This window comes from Kogia breviceps, chromosome 14 (genome assembly GCF_026419965.1).
Source record: "Kogia breviceps isolate mKogBre1 chromosome 14, mKogBre1 haplotype 1, whole genome shotgun sequence".
Taxonomy (NCBI): Eukaryota; Metazoa; Chordata; class Mammalia; order Artiodactyla; family Physeteridae; genus Kogia; species Kogia breviceps.
Window position 1 is genome coordinate 75,208,048 of NC_081323.1, and position 20,977 is coordinate 75,229,024.

The 20,977-nt window shown below is 46.3% G+C and overlaps 1 protein-coding gene across 2 annotated transcripts in view; it reads left to right on the plus strand.

Annotated features, from left to right (window-relative positions):
• Window positions 1–3,156: 3,156 nt before the first annotated feature.
• The window catches only part of ITGAL (integrin subunit alpha L), a 43,359-nt gene continuing 25,538 nt past the window's right edge, over window positions 3,157–20,977 (plus strand). The window contains exons 1-11 of one of the 2 annotated variants that reach the window (XM_059036173.2): window positions 3,157–3,369; window positions 4,446–4,548; window positions 5,170–5,264; window positions 5,374–5,441; window positions 7,465–7,582; window positions 7,707–7,837; window positions 9,019–9,164; window positions 12,435–12,567; window positions 12,727–12,877; window positions 17,091–17,164; window positions 17,246–17,378. In XM_059036173.2, coding sequence (XP_058892156.1) covers window positions 3,315–3,369; window positions 4,446–4,548; window positions 5,170–5,264; window positions 5,374–5,441; window positions 7,465–7,582; window positions 7,707–7,837; window positions 9,019–9,164; window positions 12,435–12,567; window positions 12,727–12,877; window positions 17,091–17,164; window positions 17,246–17,378 — 1,207 coding nt within the window. In that variant the 5' untranslated portion in view covers window positions 3,157–3,314. The remainder of the gene's footprint in view (window positions 3,370–4,445; window positions 4,549–5,169; window positions 5,265–5,373; window positions 5,442–7,464; window positions 7,583–7,706; window positions 7,838–9,018; window positions 9,165–12,434; window positions 12,568–12,726; window positions 12,878–17,090; window positions 17,165–17,245; window positions 17,379–20,977) is intronic. The other variant, XM_059036172.2, reaches the window with a different exon arrangement.

Sequence of the window (20,977 nt, forward strand, 5' to 3'; positions counted from 1 at the left end):
TTATAGTTCCTCAGCCTTATAAACCTTGAAAAGAAGTGGGGAAAAATATATATATATATTATATATAATTCTTTTGTTTTTTTAAACTGAAAACCACAACATGATAAATACACAAATGAGTATACCCACTTGCTGAAACATACACATAAACGTATATAATCCAAGCAATGGAGACTCTGAGATTGTTTCCTGAATCCTTTCATCCCAGGTGTTCTATTCGTTGCCGCTGATACACTTAAAGTTTCTATAAATTTAAGCCCTAACTCAAGCATCTAAAATCTGAAGCTGGTGTAAAGGAAACCCTTCACACTGGACATGGCTAATTTGACTCTTAATTCTGGATTAGATGTTCCGTGGTGAGAGGAGAATTATAGTTTTCCCAAACAGATCAAACCTGTATGGTTAACTACTAGAACTAATAATTTTTTGTCCTGAAGAACGTATGGCTCCAAACTGGTAACCATGGTTATTCTAGAGGTTTTTTTTGTTTAGTTTTGTTTTGCGGTACGCGGGCCTCTCACGTTGCAGAGCACAGGCTCCGGACGCTCAGGCTCAGCGGCCATGGCTCACGGGCCCAGCCGCTCGGCGGCATGTGGGATCTTCCCGGACCGGGGCACGAACCCGTGTCCCCTGCATCGGCAGGCGGACTCTCAATCACTGAGCCACCAAGGAAGCCCTATTCTAGAGTTTTTATCCTTTTACTTTATACACTTCTGTGATGTTTGAATTTTAAAATGTATATTCTTTTTGTAATTTCAGAACAAAACAAAAGAATTTGGTTAGCTGTAAATTGAAACTGCTGTACAGAGAATCAAAGAAATCAGTCTGACTTATCTGATTTTAATTGAATTTGAAAAAGACTGTTTAATATCATCTAATTATCAAGAGCCAGCTTGTCAAGTTGTAACTTCCTGGCAGTAGATTATGAGTAATCTGACTGCAAAAGCCTTCTCCAGGGCAGCGACTGGAAGTGGCCTTGCAGGTTGAGCAGGATTTCCTCACAACAGAGAGAATATGAAGTGTATCAGTAACACTTTCCCATAAACACACTTCCTCTATTCTGTTGTGTTTTTAATATTTTAAGTTTTTTAAATTAACCAAGTTATACACCCTCTTCCAGATATTGCAGAAATGTGTAATCCATATTCTGCAGAGGTAATCACTGTATGGAGTTTGGTTGTGTGTCCTTTCAGATTTTTTTTTTTACAAACACACCCATAATTTCAACTTCCATTTTTCATTCTTTTTCTTTCCAGATATAAATCACATACCATTTAGTGTTTTTAAAAATATATTCCGGGGCTTCCCTGGTGGCGCAGCGGTTAAGAATCCACCTGCCAATGCAGAGGACACGGGTTCGAGCCCTGGTCCGGGAAGATCCCACATGCTGCAGAACAGCTAGTCCCGGGGGCTACAACTACTGAGCCTGCGCTCTAGGGCCCGCAAGCCACAGCTACTGAACCCCCGTGCCACAACTACTGAAGCCTGCACGCCTAGAGCCCGTGCTCCACAACAAGAGAAGCCACTGCAAAAAGAAGCCCGTCAACACAACTAGAGAAAGCCCACACGCAGCAATGAAGACCCAACACAGCCCAAAGTAAATAAATAAAATAAATAATTTTTTTAAAAAAATAAAAATATATTCAGAAAGTTGTGCAACCTCACCACTATCTAATTCCAGAACATTTCATCACTCCAAAAAAAAATCTCTATACCCAAGAGCAGTCACTCCACATTCTCCACTCCCCCCATCCTGACAACCACTCATCTATTTTCTGTCTCTACAGATTTGCCTATCCTGGACATTTCATGTAAATGCAATCATACAATATCTGACCTTTTGTGCCTGACTTGTTTCACTTAGCATGGTTTTCAAGGTTTGTCCATGGACAAACATTGTAGAATGTTTGTAGAATGTACAAACATTCTACATGGACAAACATTGTAGAATGTACCAATACTTCATTCTTTTTTAATGGCTGAATAATATTCCACTGTATGAATAGACCACATTTTGTTTATCCATTCATCAGTTGGTAGACATTTGCATTGTTTCCAGTTTTTGGCTAATATGAATAATTCTGTTATGAGCACTCATGTATAAGTTTTTTTGTGAACATATTTTCAATTCTTTTGGGTCTAGACCTAGGAATTGCTGGGTCACATGGAAACTATGTTTAACTTTTTTGAGGAATGTCAAACTGTTTTCCACAGTAGCTGCACCAGCTTAAATTCCCACTGGCAAAGTACAAGAGTTCCCATTTCTCCACATTCTCACAAACACTTAGTTTCTTTCTTCCTTTTTTATTCTAGCCATCCTCGTGGGTGTGAAGCGGTATCTTTTGGTTTTGATTTGTATTTCTCTAATGACTAATAATGTTGAACATTTTTGTGTACTGAGTGGCCATTTTATATAGTGTCTTTGGAGAAATACCTATTCAAATTTTTTGCCCACGTGAAAACTGGGTTGTCTTTTTACCATTGAGTTACAGGAGTTCTTTATATATTCTGTTTTGTTTTGTCATTGTTGTTTTTTTCCTTTTCTGGCAGTGCTGCACGGCATGTGGGATCTTAGTTCCCTGACCAGGGATGGAACCCGTGACCCCTATAGGGGAAGTGCAGAGTCTTATTAACCACTGGACCACCAGGGAAGTCCCACAAGAGTTCTTTATATATTCTGGATACAAGTCCCATATCAGATGACTTGCAAATCATATATCTCCCATTCTGTGGAAATTATTTTTTGTTTGTATTTTAGACTCAGAACGAATTATTAAATATACTGTTTTGTAACTTGTTTGTTTTCTTTGATGGTGAGTATATCATGGGCATCTTTCAACGTCAAGAGAAAGCTATATCATTCTTTCCCCCCCATCTTATTTTTTTTCAATCCTCCTTTTTTGTGGCTACATAGCATTCCATTATGGTTGTACCACAGATCATCTGACCAATCCTCCACTGAGCTTTAACGAATCTTAAGTTTGTGTGCTGGTGAAGGACTGAGACAGAGCAGATCTTGGGCAGCACTACTGCGCTGCCTGCCCCTGGATGATAAGAAAATGCAAGCAGGCACAGGAAGTGTCTTTAACCTGCTTACACTTCCTCTCTGAACCCATGCGGTTTCACAACCCCTCCAGGCACAGCCCTCTCTCCCCCAGTGCAGTGTCACCAGCCTGGCGCCTCTGTGAGAAATTTCCACTGCAAGAGGCCCCGGGGCATTATCATTTCCCTCTTTCACCCTGTCTAGGTTGCCAGTAAATCCCAAGAGCCCTCTGAGACTGCACCTGGGTCGGGTCCCTCCAGCCCCTTGAAAGATGAATTCCTGCATCATGGTGATGAGGCTGCTGCTGTCTGGGCCTTTTCTCTTTGGTAGGCAAGAGAGGTGGGGAGGGGAGGGGACATGTGTCTGTGACCAGGGAAACTGCAGGGCTTTGTGGAACCAGAGTAAATGAGCAGCTGTTTTAAGTGTGGGATTGGCCATAGGTAACGTGGGGCCCAGGAATCCTGGAGGGAGAAGGGGGAAAAGAAAGTCAGAGTCCAAAATATAGGCAAGTTTTGGAGGAAAAGACAGAAAAGGGAGACAAAGGTGGCAGCAGTGAGAGATGGGGCAGTGGGCCCTTAAAAAGGGGGGATGGTTAATGGGTATGGACAGCTGGTCTAGGGTCTAGTCCAACCCGTGGTTCTACCGCTCTTTGCCATCTTAGGCAAGTCCCTTCCCCCTTTCTGGGCCTCAGTCTCTTCATCTGAACAAATGGCAGGGCCAGCATCTCTGACATCTTAAGATGCTGTGAAATGAGCCTGAGGCCTGGAAGGAAAGCAAGGCCAAAAAGGACAGTTTGGGGCTTAGGTGGGGCATGTGATGGGGGAATTTGAGATCTAATGGTTATGGCAGAGACTGGTCCATGGTGGGGTGGGGAGGGAGGGAGCATTACATGAGTGGGGAGGCAGCTTCACAGGATCAGGGGATCTTGAACTTTCACGGGGAGGGAGCCTGAGGCTAATTGTCTGGGTTTTCACGGCAATGGGGCCCCAAGCCCAAGGGAGAAGTGGGTGTGTGTGGGGAGATGCACTCTGCCTTGGGGCATCCCCACCGCCCCCCCCCGGGGGGGGAGCCCTTCGGACTGCTCCTCTCTTAGGGTCCTCTGCCTTCTCATCCTTCCTTCTTTGCTGATGGGCCAGTCGGGAAGTTGTGTGTCCTCCCCAGGCCCTGGAGCTACCAGAGCTCTGGGTAGTAGGGAATTGCTTCCACATTTCCTGGAGTCCAGGAAATGGGCTGCCAGCCCTGCCCCGGGTGTGGGAGGCCTGGGGAAAAGGAAGAGAGGTCTTTGGGGGTGAGGCCGCCCACTGGGGGCATGTGGGTTGGGGCCAATCAATGCCCGCCGCACTGGGGTGGTCGTGGGGGGTCCCTGGCCAGAAGTGGCTGACTTGGTCCTGGTCTCCCTCAGCCCCAGCCTGGAGCTACAACCTGGATGTGCGACACGTGCAAAATTTCTCCATCCCACACACCGGGAGGCATTTTGGGTACCGCGTCTTGCAGGTTGGAAACGGGTGAGCTGTCGCCACATTTCTTCCCTGCCGTGGCCAGGACCTTCCTGTTTTGAGGAGTCCGTGGTGGGACCCAAGCAACAGGAGCAAGGCCATCAGATAGTAGGATGAGGACCATCCATCATTAAAGCACCTTATAAGTGCCTAATAGAAGGGGATATGTATCACGACCCCTAAAACACTCTGCCACCCTTCCTAGATTCCAGACTCTTTCCCAGACTAGACAGTGAGCTGCTTGATGGCAGAGATTTGGTTTTTCTCTCTAATCCCCACCCCTCCCTAGTACATACCACAGCCTAGCACATAGCAGGTAGGCCATAAATGACTTTTGAATTGTTGGCTGATTGAATGAACTCACAATGTGACGTTCTAGCAGATCATTCTCTGGGCCTCTGTTTTTCTGGCCTGTAAATGGAAAAGATCCTTAACTTTCTAGAATTCTGTCATATTGAATTATTTATCTGGGATTCAGTAGGGACGAGATGGGGGCTGAGGAGTCACCCAGAAGAGGAGTGGCTGAATTGCTTTGAGATATCTTGTGGGGGGGCCGAACCCCCTTAATAGGTAGGAGTGGGTGGGTAAAGGCCTGGGCAGCTCCATCTCACAGATGCAATTTCTCATCAGGGTGGTCGTGGGAGCTCCAGGTGAGGGGAACAACGTGGGAAACCTCTATCACTGCCAGCCAAGCACTGGACACTGCCTGCCAGTCAGACTGAGTAGTGAGTAACTGACTTGGGAGCTGGGAGGAACGGTATCAGGAAATCGAGGCTGGCCCCATCACACCTGGATTGCTTAAGTTCCTCCAGACCAATCTTCTGGTGCCTGCAGGTTCCAACTTTACCTCCAAGTACTTGGGAATGACCTTGGCGACAGACCCCACAAGTGACAGCCTTTTGGTAAGAGTTCTGTACAGTGTGATATCAGCTCCTTTGAAGCTTGATGCGAGGAAAGGGAGACAAAGGAAAGAAAAAAGTGGATTAAAGATCCTGTAGAACAGCGGTCCCCAACCTTTTTGGCACCAGGGACTGGTTTCATGGAAGACAGTTTTTCCACTGACCGGGCTGGCGGGGGGATGGGGGATGGTACAGGCGGTATTGCGAGCTATGGGCGGATGGTTCAGGCGGTGAAGGGAAGCCATGGGGAGAGGCAGAGGAGGGTTTGCTTGCTCGGCCACTCGCCTCCTGCCGTGAGGCCCAGTTCCTAACAGGCCCCAGAAGGGTAGCGGTCCAGGGAGCGAGGGGGTGGGGACCCGTGCTATAGAAGATTATAGGCATCAGAAAGCTTCAGATTCAGTCAGTGTTTATTGAGAACCATCTATCAGTCAGCTATTTTTGAGACCTTAGTTATCTCAGTGTTTTTTCCTGTGACCGTTAATATACAAGGTGATTTGTGGTGGTACACAACTTTTAGTGTTTTAATAGTCATATATTTATTTAATGGCTTATTAGAAAAAATATTCAACAGGTACATTAAATTCATGATTTCTTGGCTCGCATTGCATAGGATGAGGCTAAAGTCTAAAAAAGTAAATTTTAAACAAGTTCCTCTTGGGTTTTGATTTTTGTTTTGAAATTTATTGAAGTATAATTGATTTACAACGTTGTGTCAATTTCTGCTATACAGCATAGTGACTCAGTTATACATATGTTCTTTTCCACATTCTTTTGCATTATGGTTTATCACAGGATATTGAATATAGTTTCCTGTGCCGTACAGTAGGACCTTGTTGTTTATCCATCCTATATATAATAGCTTGCATCTGCTAATCCCAAACTCCCAATCCTTCCCTTCTCCACCCTCCCTCCCCCAATAAGGTCCTATAGTATATGGCACAGGGAACTATGTTTAATATCTTGTCATAAACCATAATAGAAAAGAAATATGAAAAAGAATGTATATATATATATATATATATAGCTGAATCACTTTGCTGTACTCCAAAAACTAACACAACATTGTAAATCAACCATACTTCAATTTTTTAAAGTAAATTTTAGTTAAACTAAATAAAGTAAATTTACTTAAATTTTAAATTTAGTTAAATATTAAGTAAATAATAGTGTGGATGATATGCCCATATGACAGAAATTGTGAACTGGTCCACAAACGCCTGAAGTTTGGGAAACACTGCCTTATCTCTTTTAATCCTCAAGCCACTCAGGTGAGATACGGATCAGTATACAGATTTTATACATGAGGAAACAGGACCAAAGGGGTTAAAAGACCTGGTCAAAGTCACATGGTTTTAAAGAGGTAGAGCCAGGATTTGAATATAATTCCTATTTGATTACAAGTCCATTACTCTTTATAGTTCATCCCAACAGCATCCTTCTGACGCAGGTATATAAGAAATAGAAGGCTAAGCGAGTGAAATATTTATCCAGTATTTAATTGGAGCTTGATTACTTAGCTACTCTTACACGCCAGGCATTGTGCTGGGTTCTGATGGGGGAAGGCGAGTGAGATGCAAAGATGACCATGACGTGAGCCCTGACTTTCAAGAAATTACAGTCTGGCAGGAAAGATAGTCATAAATGAAAGAAACATCATTGTATGTTCTGGGAATAGGGAGTCATTTGATTTGGCTTAAACACAGAATGTGTAATTGAAAATAGAAGGGGATGGGTTTGGAAATGTAGGATAGTGCCTGCTGTAAACTATACGAATGCCAAACTAAGGAGTTTAGACTTCGTCCTATAGGCAGCGAGCATCCATTGGCATATAACATTGGCAGTGGGGATGGAGAGACTGATACAAGATACCTGGAGGCCGAATTACCTTGCCTTAGTAACCAGTTGGAAGATGGGAATGAGGTCGGGGGATGATGACCCTGAAGGTTCTTGCTCTTGGTTGATGATGCCCTAAAGACACACAGCAAGAGGAAGCCCCAACCTTTTTAAAAATCTTTGATTCCTTCAGGCCTGTGACCCTGGGCTGTCTCGGACATGTGACCAGAACATCTATCTAAGTGGCCTGTGTTACCTCTTCCACCAGAATCTGAGGGGTCCTGTGCTACAAGGGCACCCTGGTTATCAGGGTAAGGAACTGGGGATCCAGTAGGTAAAAATACCTACAAGTGGTTGCCCATACATGGGAACTGGCACGGGCAGGCCAACCCCCAGAGACCCTTTACCAAGTCCCTCTGTGTCTGGCCTCTGTAGAATGTATAAAGGGCAACGTAGACTTGGTATTTCTGTTTGATGGCTCAAGGAGCTTGCAGCAAGATGAATTTCAGAAAATTCTGGACTTCATGAAGGATGTGATGAAGAAACTCAGCAACTCTTCCTACCAGGTAAATATATTAGTTAGGATTCCTGGTTGTACCTGAGCTAGCTAAGGGCATAAAGGGAAAATTTAGTACAAGGTGTCTCTAGAACCTAAGGGCATGCCTATTATTGGACCTCTGCTTCCAGGATTCTCCCTAATTCTTATTTCTGTTTCTTTTTGGCTCTTGCTTCCTTCTCTCTTTCTCTTTCTCTGTGTAGACTGGCTCTCACCTTCTTTGGATCACATGGGCCTGTGGAAAGCTCCCAAGTTCACATGTTAAAGTTTCAGGAGGTTTTTTTTGTTTTGTTTTGTTTTGTTTTTTTTTCCCAATCTTCCTCTCAAGCAACCCCTCCCTCTGCAAATTCCAATTTCTCAGAGAAGAGATTCTGACTGGCCTCACCTCAGTCCCAGCCAACTGTATTCTGTTTAGCAGGGTCACTCAGCAGAAATATGGTTGCTGGGAACCATCTCTGTTGGTGAGGTAGGCAGAACCCAGAGGACCAGAGCCCAGCAGACAGCACTCCATAAGGGGTTCCAGGTTGATTTATTTCTGTGTTTGTTTATATACAGCCTCATTTTCAAAAGAATGATTCGAGGGACTTCCCTGGTGAATCCATGCTTCCACTGCAGGGGGCATGGTTTCCATCCTTGGTTGGGGAACCAAGACCCCACATGCATGCCGAGAGGTGTGGCCAAAAAAACAAAACAAAAGAATGATTCAAGGCAGGAATGTGGAGTTAGGTTGCCCAGGTCCTGGATAAGAAGTAGAGGTGGGTGGGACTTACCTGGTGGTGCAGTGGTGAAGAATCCGCCTGCCAATGCAGGGGACACCCTGATCCGGGAAGATCTCACATGCCGCGGAGCAACTAAGCCCGTGCACCACAACTACTGAGCCTGCACTCTAGAGCCCACGAGCCACAACTACTGAGCCCGCATGCCACAACTACTGAAACCTGCGCACCTACAGCCCGTGCTCTGCAACAGGAGAAGCCACCACAATGAGAAGCCCGCGCACCACAAAGAAGAGTAGCCCCCGCTTGCCACAAGTAGAGAAAGCCTGAGGGCAGCAATGAAGACCCAACGCAGCCAAAAATAAATAAATAAGTTTATAAAAGAAAATAAACGTATAAAAAAAAAGTAGAGATTGGAGCAAACAAGTAGGAAGGATTATGTAACGACGTTTTATGTCTTCCTTCCTTTTTCTAGTTTGCGGCTGTTCAGTTTTCCTCAACCTACAAAACAGAATTTACTTTCTTGGATTATGTTAAACGGAAGGACCCTGATATTCTACTTGCCAAAGTCGAACACATGCGCCTGTTGACCAACACCTTTGGTGCCATCAACTATGTCGCGTGAGTTCCCTTTTGTGAGAGAGCCCATCCGTTGGTTGTTCTGTTTGTACTAGCTTCTTCAAGTTGCAAGGTGTAGGAACTCAACAGGTGGGTTCAGCAAGGGGCAGGTTATTGTAAACATTCTGGTGGAGCAATTTTATTCCAGGTTCTTTATTATTATTATTATTGCAGTATATAGTTGATTTACAATATTGTGTTATAGTCCAGGTTCTTCTGATTATGTTTTATTTTTATTTATTTATTTTTGGCCACGCCACGTGGCTTGTGGGATCTTAGTTCCCCGACCAGGATTGAAGCCGGGCCCTGGGCAGTGAAAGCACAAACTCCTAACCACTGGACCGCTAGGGAATTCCAGAGCTCTTTTGATTATAACAGGACTCTACACCAACTAAATCCCAAAGGGGAATTCATGAGAGGATGCAGGGATAGCTCATGAACCTTTGGGAAAGAGAATATTTCCAGGCCTCATGAGGGATTAGAACCAGAACTTGAAAAGAGACTGTAAATGATGGCAGCCACGGTAGAGTCACACCTCAGTTGCGGATCAGCTTTTGAAGTCAGTGTATGAATACAAGTCTCAAAGAGTCAAATTAGTTTTGAATTATTCTTTGAATTGTTCATCAGAGTCAATATATCCAAGTCCCATATTGGAAACTAGCATATCCTGATTTTCTAAACCTACTAACCCAGAGTTGGGTCAGATTACTGTGTTTAAATTGAGGCCTAGATGAATGTAGTTGGACTGTGTGAACGGGCCATATTGTGTATTTTTTAAATACCTGTATTTAAACATTAAAGTGGCCATGGAAACTGAGACCACTTTGGGGAATAAGAGAATTACATCTCCTATCTCATGCCCCCCCTGGGGCATACGCTCAGATTGAGTGAAATAGCAGAAAGGATCTCCTGTACTATTACACTTGTATTTTTCATTTATATTTCTTTGCCAAGCATGCATAGTTGGATTTGCATAAGTTAAACATGCATGGGATGTATCTCAAGACTCTGCATGTGTTTCCAGCTCTTTTCTTCTGGGGCTTACTTGACCTGTCATGTCTACTTCATTCTTCTCTCTGTAAATGGCTCTGGTGGGGACATGATCAAACAAATGTCCATTGAAAAAAATGGCAGCCTCAGTTCCTCAATTCAGGTGAACAACCTGAATTCTAGCTTCTAGGAGAGGAAATCTGATTGGCTGAGCCTAGATTGTGTGTCCATGGGTCAACCCAGCTAAGGCCTTGTTCTACTTCATGGCGTAGAGTCACATGGATTCAGGGGTCCCACCTCCACTGGGAAGGGGGCAGTTCTTAGAGAACTGGGTCCCCACAGGATGGGAAGATACCCCAAAAGGTGTCAACTGTGGGAACAAAAAGAAGCGGTCATGGAAATGTATTTCATAAATAATTCTTGACCATCTGGCTGTGTGCCAGGCAGTGTTCCAGGTCAGGACTTGGCAGATTTTTTTTCTATAAAGGGCCAGATAGTACTATTTTAGACTTTTGTGGCCACATAACAGTTATCTGTTGCATATTCTTCTTTGTTTTTGTAACTCTTTAAAAACAAAAATATAAAAACCATTTTTAGCCCAGAGACCATATAAAAACAAGCTGTGGGCTGGCTCTGGTCTGCAGGTTTGTGTTTGCCATTTTCTAGGTGCTAGGAATTAACAGTGAACGAAACAAAGAAAAGTCTCTCCCCTCCTGGAGCTTAACATTCTAGTAGGGGAGAGAAATGTAATAAATAGGATAAATAAGTAAATTGGATCATATAGTAGAAGATGTAAGTTTTACAAAGAAAAATAAAGCAACGTTCAATGGGAAGATCAGGGAAGGTTACATCTGAGCAAAGACTTGTTGGAGGTGAGGAAGCAGGCCATGTGGATACCTGAAGGAAGACCATTCCAGGCAGAGGCAACAGCAGAGGCCCTGATCCCATGCTTGGGATGTTCACAGAAGAACCAGGACACCAGTGTGGCTGGAAGGAAGTAAGTGATGAGTTCAGGTAGTAGATGAAGTCAGAGAGATCATCGAAGTCTGGATGAGGCCCTAGTGAGGACTTTGGCTTTTCCTCTGAGTGAGATGAGAATCATTGGTGGTTTCGATCAGAGGAGTGATAATCTGATTTATGTTTTTGAAAGGATCCCCCTGACTGCAGGGTTGATATTAGACTGTGGAAGGGGCAAGGGTGGAAACAGGGATGCCAGTTCGCAGACATTGAAAAATCCAGACGAGAGATGATAGTGGTTTAAACCAGGGTGGAAATCCATGAACAGGATCCATGATAGGCCATGTCCAGGTGGATGGAAGTTGGGGAAACATTTGCATCTGAGATAGAACAAGACGTGGTTTTGACCCCGCCCATCAGGTTCCTCTGTCTTTGGCAGCTTCCAAGTAGCTCTCTCGCCCTCCTCTCTGTATCTCTTCACCTCCCACTGTGGCCTCTCCAGGTGACTTTCAGCTTCTGTTCCCAGTACAGGTCATGCTATAAGTCAGGGGTTGTGGACTGGCTGCTCTTGGATTAATTGTCCATCTTTGGTTAGCTGTCGGGTAAGGAGGGGAGGACGTTCAAATAGAACGTCCCAGTGGAAGCTGCGGGCAGCCTCTCTTGCTTCAGAAGGAGGCTGTGGGCAGGGCAGGAATTTGGAGCCTCGGCCTGTCCAGAATTCAGTCCTTCCTTCTTTCTCTTCTGTCGCGTGCACTGAGCACCTACTCTGAGTCAGGAGCCAGAGATACAGCAGCAAATCTGGTTTGGGGAAAAATTGACACAGAAACAAGTCTCTTTAATTACCTAGGAGATCTGCTGCAGCAGAGATATACAGGAAGCCTGGCAATGGTAGGGCAGGCAGAAGGGGGTGTTAAATGAGCTTTCTCTAGAAGAGTGGCTTTCCAATTTCCTTCTGCCGTGGAGCCCGTCCTTCCACTGGCATCTCACCTAGATCACCAGCATATCTAGCTGATTACAGGGTAGTTGCCACGTGGTTGAAATGAAGAGTAGGAAGCCCAGAGTTTCCCCTCACTGCCCACAGACTCTGGGACAACCTCTTGGCTGCCCAGAATTCAGTTGAAGGCCACTGGTCCAGAAGGAGGGATATGGCAACCAGGGTGAGGAAGGAGGTTCAGGAGAGAGCTTCGAAGGCTGGGAATAGCTGTCTGGGAATTGTGAGAAGGGATTTGGCATAATCAGCAGGACAGTGACTTAATGAGCAGGGTGAGGGGGAGACCTCAGGTGATTTGCGGAGAGTCTCTCACATCCCCCCCTTCCTGGACACAGGACCAAGGTGTTCCGGCAAGAGCTGGGGGCCCGGCCAGATGCCACCAAAGTGCTTATCATCATCACTGACGGGGAAGCCACTGACAAAGCCAACATTGACGTGGCCAAAGACATCATCCGCTACATCATTGGGGTACGGGCTCCAGGTCCCTGCTTCTTCTTATGACCCATCTTCCCTCTCCTATTCCTGATCCCCAGCCCCTTTCTCCCTGGGGCCAGGGTCTTGTGAAAATAACAGAAGATTGGTCTGCCATTCTGGGGATGCTAGCTCTTCACTCTTCATTTCTTCCAGATTGGAAAGTATTTTAAGACCAAAGAAAGTCAGGAGACACTCCATGAATTTGCCTCAAAACCTGCGGAGGAGTTTGTAAAGATTCTGGACACATTTGAGAAGCTGAAAGATCTATTCACCGAGCTGCAAAAAAAGATCTATGTCATTGAAGGTGAGTGGCAGACCCTGGAAAAGAGGGTTCAGAGGAATGTATACAGAACCTCACCTGGGACATTAGACTAAGGACACGCAGAACAATAATCACGGCAGCTGACAGAGCATCTGCCACTGTGTTAAGAGCTCTCCGGTTAAAAGACCTCAGGTTGGAACTTAGGGGAGGGTGATTTAGGAGCAGCCTCTATTTCCCTCCGAAAGTCTGTCTTCCTCTTGAAGCTCAGCCTGGTCCAGGATGGGTGCCCGAGCTGACCTGTGTCTTGTAGGCATCAGCTGAGCCCTGTAGAATGACTATAATCCCTTCCTCTCCTCACTCAGCTCCCTCATTGTCACTTGTCCTGGGCCTCAAATTATTTAAGACAGGCAAGCAGGCAGGGGCCAAGTGCAAGGAGCCCACAGGCCCTCTTCTTTGGCCCAGAATAAGAGAAGGTTTGATTGTAGTCGCCAGATGGAGGACTGCCTATGGGAGAGTATTTCCCCAGGTAGCTTAGTCTGCTGAAAGGTACCTGATCCCCCCAGGAAGTCCCTTCACTAGGACACGGCCTTGGTGTTCAGTTCACTTGAAGAGGCAATGGATTATATTTAATGGGACCAGGCAGACCTGCTCAAGAATTCACTCTGCCTGTGCTGTGTGACCTCAACCAGGTCACTTTCCCTCTCTGAGCCTCCTTGTTCTGTTAAAGGGAGATAGTGATACCAGTCTCAGAGGGTTGTAAGGTTTAACTGCTGTATTCATTTCCTAGGGCTGCTGTAACAAAGTACCAAAAGCTAGGTGGCTTAAAGCAAGAGAAATGAAAAAAAAAAAAGCAAGAGAGATGTGTTGTCTTGCAGTTCTGGAGGCTAGAAGTCAGAAATCAAAGGTCTGACAGGGCCATGCTCCTCGTGATGGTTTCGGAGAGAATCCTTCCCTGCCTCTTCTAACTTCTGGTGTTTGTTAACAGTCCTTGGTGTTCCTTGACTTGTAGCTGCATCACTCTGGTCGCCTGGCCGTCTTCTCCCTGTGTGTTTACCCATCATCTTCTCTCTGTGTCTGTCCCTCTGTGTCCAAATTGCCTCTTTTAATAAGGACACTAGTCAGATTGGATCAGGGCCCACCCTAATGACCTCATTTTAACTTGATTACCTCTGAAAAGACTCTATTTCCAAATAGGGTCACATTCTGAGGTACTAGGGGTTAGGACTTAGATATCTTTTCTTCAGGGAACACAATTCAAGCCCTAATGACTGCTTAGCAAAGTGCTTGGTACCTTGTAGACTCTTGATAAATCATAGCTCTTATCCTCTATCCTTCCCTGCCCTTACCCATCCTTCAGATCGTAGTTTAGAGGTCATTCCCTCTGATAAGTTCTCACTGGTCCCAAGTCTGGGTTCTCATGTGCTGCTTTAACCACTGTACATTCCCTGTCACAGCCCCTGTGACATACATTGTAGTAGAACTCTCTATTAGGGGACTTCCCTGGTGGTCCAGTGGTTAAGAACCGCCTTCCAATGCAGGGGATGTGGTTTCGATACCTGGTCAGGGAACTAAGATCCCACATGCCACAGCTAAGACCTGACGCAGTCAAAAAATTAAATTAAAAAAAAAAAAAGAGCTCTCTATTAGATGTCTGTCTCCCACACTAAACTGAGAGGTTTAGTGACAAGTATTGTGCCTGCTTTCCCACCCCTGTATCCCTGGCACCAAATATTTAGTGACTCTAAATGTTTCTTCAGTGAATGAACAAATCTTCATAATAATTGCTACGGTTCTTGAAAGCTTACAGGTAACAGGCACTTTATCTATACCATTGAATCGGTTCTTCTCAGTATCCTTGCAAGGCTGGTGGTATTATTTGCATTTTATTTATTCATGCTGGCAACAACCATGGAGCAGGCACTGTGAATCAGACCCTCACAGATATTGCCAACATAGAACTCATATCCAGGTTGGATAAAGAAAGACAGTAGGGCTTCCCTGGTGGCTCAGTGGTTGAGAATCTGCCTGCTAATGCAGGGGACACGGGTTCGAGCCCTAGTCTGGGAAGATCCCACATGCCGCGGAGCAACGAGGCCCGTGAGCCACAACTACTGAGCATGCGCGTCTGGAGCCTGTGCTCCGCAACAAGAGAGGCCGCGATAGTGAGAGGCCCGCGCACCGCGATGAAGAGTGGCCCCCGCTCGCCGCGACCAGAGAAAGCCCTCGCACAGAAACGAAGACCCAACACAGCAAAAATTAATTAATTAATAAACGCCTACCCCCAACATCTTAAAAAAGACAGTAAACAAACAGGATGATTCAAGATTGTGGTAAGTGCTATAAAGAAAATGAGTAAAGTGATAAGACAGATTTAATTGGAAGAAGCCACTTTAAATCAGCCTTTCAAGGAAGGCCTTTCACAGATGTAATTTTTTTTTTGGCCACGCCGCGCAGCTTGCGGGATCTCAGTTCCCTGACCAGGGATTGAACCTGAGCCAGCAGTGAAAGCCCGGAATCCTAACCGCTAGACCACCAGGGAAATCCTGTGAGGTGCTTTTTTTTAAAGTGAGGTAAAATTCACTGAGATAACTTTTTAGTTACCAAGGCCTAAGCACATTTCCTGTTCCGCATGGAGAGAGCTCCTGCTACCAAGATTCTTTTTTTTTTTTTTTTTTTTTGCGGTACGCGGGCCTCTCACTGTTGTGGCCTCTCCCATTGCAGAGCACAGGCTCCGGACGCGCAGGCTCAGCGGCCATGGCTCACGGGCCCAGCCGCTCCGCGGCATGTAGGAGATCTTCCCGGACCGGGACACAAACCCGTATCCCCTGCATCGGCAGGTGGACTCTCAACCACTGCACCACCAGGGAAGCCCCTGAGATAGCTTTTGAGCTGAGGCATGAAAGATGAGAATCAGACAGCCATGGGAGAAGTGTGGGCAAAGGGCATTATAGTCAGAGAGAAGATCAAGTGCAAAGGCCAGGAGATGAGGCAGGGCTTGGTGTGCTGGAGGAATAGGAAAAAAGGTCAGTGTAATAGCAGTGTGGGGAGTAAGGGAGACAGAAGTTTGGAGAGGAAGGCAGGGGCCTCCCAGCTCCTCATGAGTTTGGATTTTAGTCTTCAGACCAATGAGAAGTTACGAAGGGTTTTAGGAAAGGGGAAGATGAGGTCTGATGTACATTTTTTAAAAAGAGTACACAACTTGCTCTGTGAAAAAAGGCATAGAAAGAGGAAGAATGAAGTCAAAGGGGCTTCCCTGGCGGTCCAATGGTTAGGACTCTGCACTTCCACTGTAGCAGGCACGGGTTTGATCCCTGGTCAGGGAACTAATAACCCATGTGCTGTGCAGCACGGCCATAAAAATAATAAATTTAATTTAAAAAAAAAAAAAAGAAAAGAGGGCTTCCCTGGTGGTGCAGTGGTTGAGAATCCACCTACTGATGCAGGGGACACGGGTTCGTGCCCCGGTCTGGGAAGATCCCACGTGCCGTGGAGCGGCTGGGCCCGTGAGCCATGGCCGCTGAGCCTGCGCGTCCAGAGCCTGTGCTCTGCAACGGGAGAGGCCACAACAGTGAGAGGCCCGCGTACCGCAAAAAAAAAAAGAAGAAAAGAATGAAGTCAAAGAGACCAAATTAGCAAGCTCCTGCCTTAGTCAGGCACAAGAGGAGGATGGATTGGGCCAGTGTGGCGGTGATACAGACGATTCACAGAAGTGGGCAGATGTGTTTTGCAGGTAGAACTATCATGATTTGGTCATGTGTTGGAGGTAGAATGGAGGGAAAAGGGAAGAATCAAGGTTGTTTCCGGGGCTTTTAGCATGAGTCACTAGGTGAGTGTGGGGTGCTATTCATTGAAGAGGGGTAGCCTGAGTAGAAGCGGAAATCAAGAGCTGCCTCTTAGACGTGCTGAGTCGGGGAACGGAATATCCATACCTGGGGTGCGTGGAGAGTCATGGGAGACTCAGGGCATAAGTCGCTTCCATGTCTGATGCTAAGTTTCATGCTCTTGGGAATTCCCTGGCAGTCCAGTTGTTAGGACTTGGCACTCTCACTGCCAGGGCCCCGGGTTCGATCCCTGGTTGGGGAACTAAAATCCCATAAGCTGCACAGAGCTGCCAAAAAAAAAAAAAAAAAAAAGTTCATGCTTTTTCTACCTTGCCTACGGGTAGATGCTGTGTTTTTTTCCTCAGTCCTTTCTTGAGCATCACTGTTTCACTGCTCCTTGGGTCTCAGCCCATTCTCCCTACCTCGTCCCTCAGGCACAAGCAAACAGGACCTGACATCCTTCAACATGGAGCTGTCCTCCAGCGGGATCAGCGCGGATCTCAGCAGGGTGAGTGGGGGGCCTGACACTGCCGGCTGAGGGTTGTGGTGGGAACACAGCTTACCCGCACTCATCTCCCTCCCTGGGCAGGGCCATGGCATTGTAGGGGCCGCTGGAGCCAAGGACTGGGCTGGGGGCTTTCTCGATCTGAAGACAGACCTGCGGGGTGATACATTTGTTGGGAATGAACCATTGACACCAGAAGTGAGGGCAGGATATTTGGGTGAGTACTTCTCTTTTCTGCTGGGTTCTTTCAGATTTGGGGAAACAGGGAGTCACTCTGACTTTCAAAATAATAATGAAAGCAATTAAGCAACAACATGAACAAACTCAGTTTAAATACGGTTCTAATAGTCTTCATTTTTCCCTTCCTAACCCCTCACCTGTGTATTAATCATGTTTTTATTTTCCATACCTTATGATGCTTTGACATCTTGTGGCCTTGCTAATCCTGGAGAGACTGCTCCTCCCAGGGCCAGCTAATTCCTACAGGTAGGAAACAACTTGCCTGGGAGCAGGCCTTCCACAGGCCAACTGGCCAATCCAGACACTGCATCCCACCTCCTCTTTTATCTAACTTTCACACACCAGGCCAGTATCCACCCTGACGTAAATCACCCCAGGCCCAGGTACTAGACAACTGAAGACCACCTCTATAGCCCAGAGCCTGCCAGCATTATTCAAACCGTCCAGTCCTAAGCTTGCTCAAACTTGCCTTGCCTCCCTCATTCCTTCCCACCGAAACTGCAATAACAGCTCTGGGCCATTCTCCCCTTGCTCCTTCCACCCCGGTGCTTCTCCCATGTGGCCCTGCATGGCCTGCTGTGACGCCTGCTTCGGGGAGCTGTGAGTGATAAACTTTTTTCAGTGGCAGTGACTTCTCTGTGTCGTTACTCAGTTATACCTGTAAATTAAATCCCGAGTCCATTTTATTTTTATTTTTATTTTTTTAAAATTTTATTTATTTACAGCTGTGTTGGGTCTTCATTGCTGTGTGTGGGCTTTCTCTAGTTGTGGCGAGTGGGGGCTACTCTTCGTTGTGGAGCACAGGCTCTAGGCACGTGGGCTTCAGTAGTTTTGGCACGTGGGCTCCGTAGTTGTGGCTCGCAGGCTCAGTAGTTGTGGTACACGGGCTTCGTTGCTCCGCGGCATGTGGGAACTTCCCGGACCAGGGCTCGAACCCATGTCCCCTGCATTGGCGGGCGGATTCTCAACCACGGCGCCACCAGGGAAGCCCCCGAGTCCATTTTAAAACAACCTGCCTCATTGGTGGGTGGACCAGCCCCTCCTCCGTGAGACTTCCTCCCCTTGAATTGTCCAGGAACTCCAGGGTTGATTCAGTCTCAAGAGTTCTCAGATACCAAGCACAGAGGGAACGAGGCTGGTCAATCCACAACTGCTGTTGCTTCTCTGCCTCGTAGTGTCTTGTCCTGCACAATCCTGGGCATGCTGTCCATCCAAGCCGACGCCAGTCTCAGGAGCAGAACGGCCTCACCCTTGCGCTTGGGGTTATAGCTCTTTTAGTTCCCATTCAAAGAGTCAGCCTGTCTCAAGGCACGAACTGACTCCAAGAGCCCTGGGACAGGAGTGCTTCCAGCTTCTACCTCCTCATAGATCTAGAACCACCACCCTCCACCCTGCCTCACCCATGACCCTTGGCTGGGGGTGGGCTCAGTACACAAAGATTATTATTAAACTTTCAAAACACAAGATCTTATTAAATACTTTCCTCGGGAAAATTGGTGCTATTCATCGTGCATCTACCCTTACCCTTCTAAGGGAGACTGCCCTCAGTGATTTTTACGATTGTTTTCCTTTTCTTTTTCTTTACTGAGCAAGTATTATGTGCCAGGCACTGTTCTAAGTGCCTGGCACATATTAACTTATTTTTATCTCATTTTATCCTCCCAACAACCCTGTAAGTCGCTATTTTTATCATCTCTATTTTACAGATGAAGAAACTGAGCCCAGGAGACTTTAAAAAACTTCCTCCGGGGCTTCCCCGGTGGCGCAGTGGTTGAGAGTCCGCCTGCCGATGCAGGGGACACGGGTTCGTGCCCCGGTCCGGGAAGATCCCACGTGCCGCGGAGCGACTGGGCCCGTGAGCCATGGCCGCTGAGCCTGCGCGTCCGGAGCCTGTGCTCCTCAACGGGAGAGGCCACAACAGTGAGAGGCCTGCGTACCGCAAAAAAAAAAAAAAAAAACTTCCTCAGGGTCACAGACTAGTAGGTGGAACCCAGGCAGTCCAGCCCCAAAGTCTGTGCTTAGTAACCACTGCACTTACACTGCAGCACCTACACTACTGCCTTCAAGGTGGTTTTCTCTTCTTCAGTATCCAGTTGGCCCTCTGCAGCTGCGGGTTCCACGTTTATGATCCATGGTTGGTTGAATCCCCAGATTTGGAAACCGGGGATACCAAGGGCCAATTGTGGGACTTTGAGCGTCTGTGGTGGATTTTGGTATGGGGGCAGGTCCTAGAACCAATCCCCTGCGGATACGTAGAGATGACTGTATTGCAAAATAGCTGGCAAAGTTGCTCACTGAATACGAAGAAATAACCCAAAGTTGAATCTCTAGTTAGGCACCCATACCACTATATACACACACACAGATGTATGTGTGTGTTGTGTATCTGTAGAAGTAAATATAATGTTGATTGCCTACTATCCTTCAGATCTTAGTTTAGATCTCACTAACATGGTGCTAAGCATTTTACATCCACGGTCTTTTTTTTTTTTTTTTTAAATTTTTATTTATTTATTTATTTATTTTTGGCTGTGTTGGGTCTTCGTTTCTCTGCAAGGGCTTTCTCTAGTTACGGCGAGCGGGGGCCACTCTTCATCGCGGTGCGCGGGCCTCTCACTGTCGCGGCCTCTCTTGTTGCGGAGCACAGGCTCCAGACGCGCATGCTCAGTAGTTGTGGCTCACGGGCCCAGTCGCCCCGCGGCACGTGGGATCTTCCCGGACCGGGGCACGAACCCGTGTCCCCTGCATTGGCAGGCAGATTCTCAACCACTGCGCCACCAGGGAAGCCCCCCACGGTCTTATTTAATCCTCAAAACCCCCCTATAAAGTTGGTATTGTCCCAGTTTTTTTTTTTTTTAGATGAGAAGACTGAGGCTCAGACACATGAAGTAATTTACTCAAGATTATACAGCCAGGAAGAAATAATACTCGGATTAAAACCTTGTCTCTCTGATTTCAAAGGGCAATTTCTTAACCTTTGTACTTCAGGAATATACATGAAGAAACAGGAGAGTGATTCAGCCTCTTCACCCTTCCTTTCATGGGCTATAGAGTCTCGGACATCTGTTTTTCTCATTCACTTTCAACTGCTCTGAGCAAAGAAGGTCATGTGGAGGAGGGATAAATTGGGAGATTGGGACTGACATATACACACTACTATGCATAAAATAGGTAACTAATAAAAACCTATTGTATAGCACAGAGAACTCTATTCAGTACTCTGTAATGACCTATATGGGAAGTGAATCTAAAAAAGTGGATATATGTATATGTATAACTGATTCACTTTGCTGTACAGTAACCTAACATTGCAAATCAACTGTACTCCAATAAAAATTAATTCAAAAAAAATAAACAAAGAAGGTCAAATTGGGTCAATGAGTCATCTTCAGAGCATTCCTGGGAGGTGGCTCCTGGCTCCCGCCCAATCCCTGGTCCAATCTCCTGCAGCATTTCCTCCAGCATTTCGTCAGTGTAGGAACAGAGGGCAGGGAACCTCAACCACAGGAGTTGTGAAGCATGTAGATAACCTCAGTTATATCTTGAAGCAGAGATGTTTTCAAGTCTCCTGCTTTT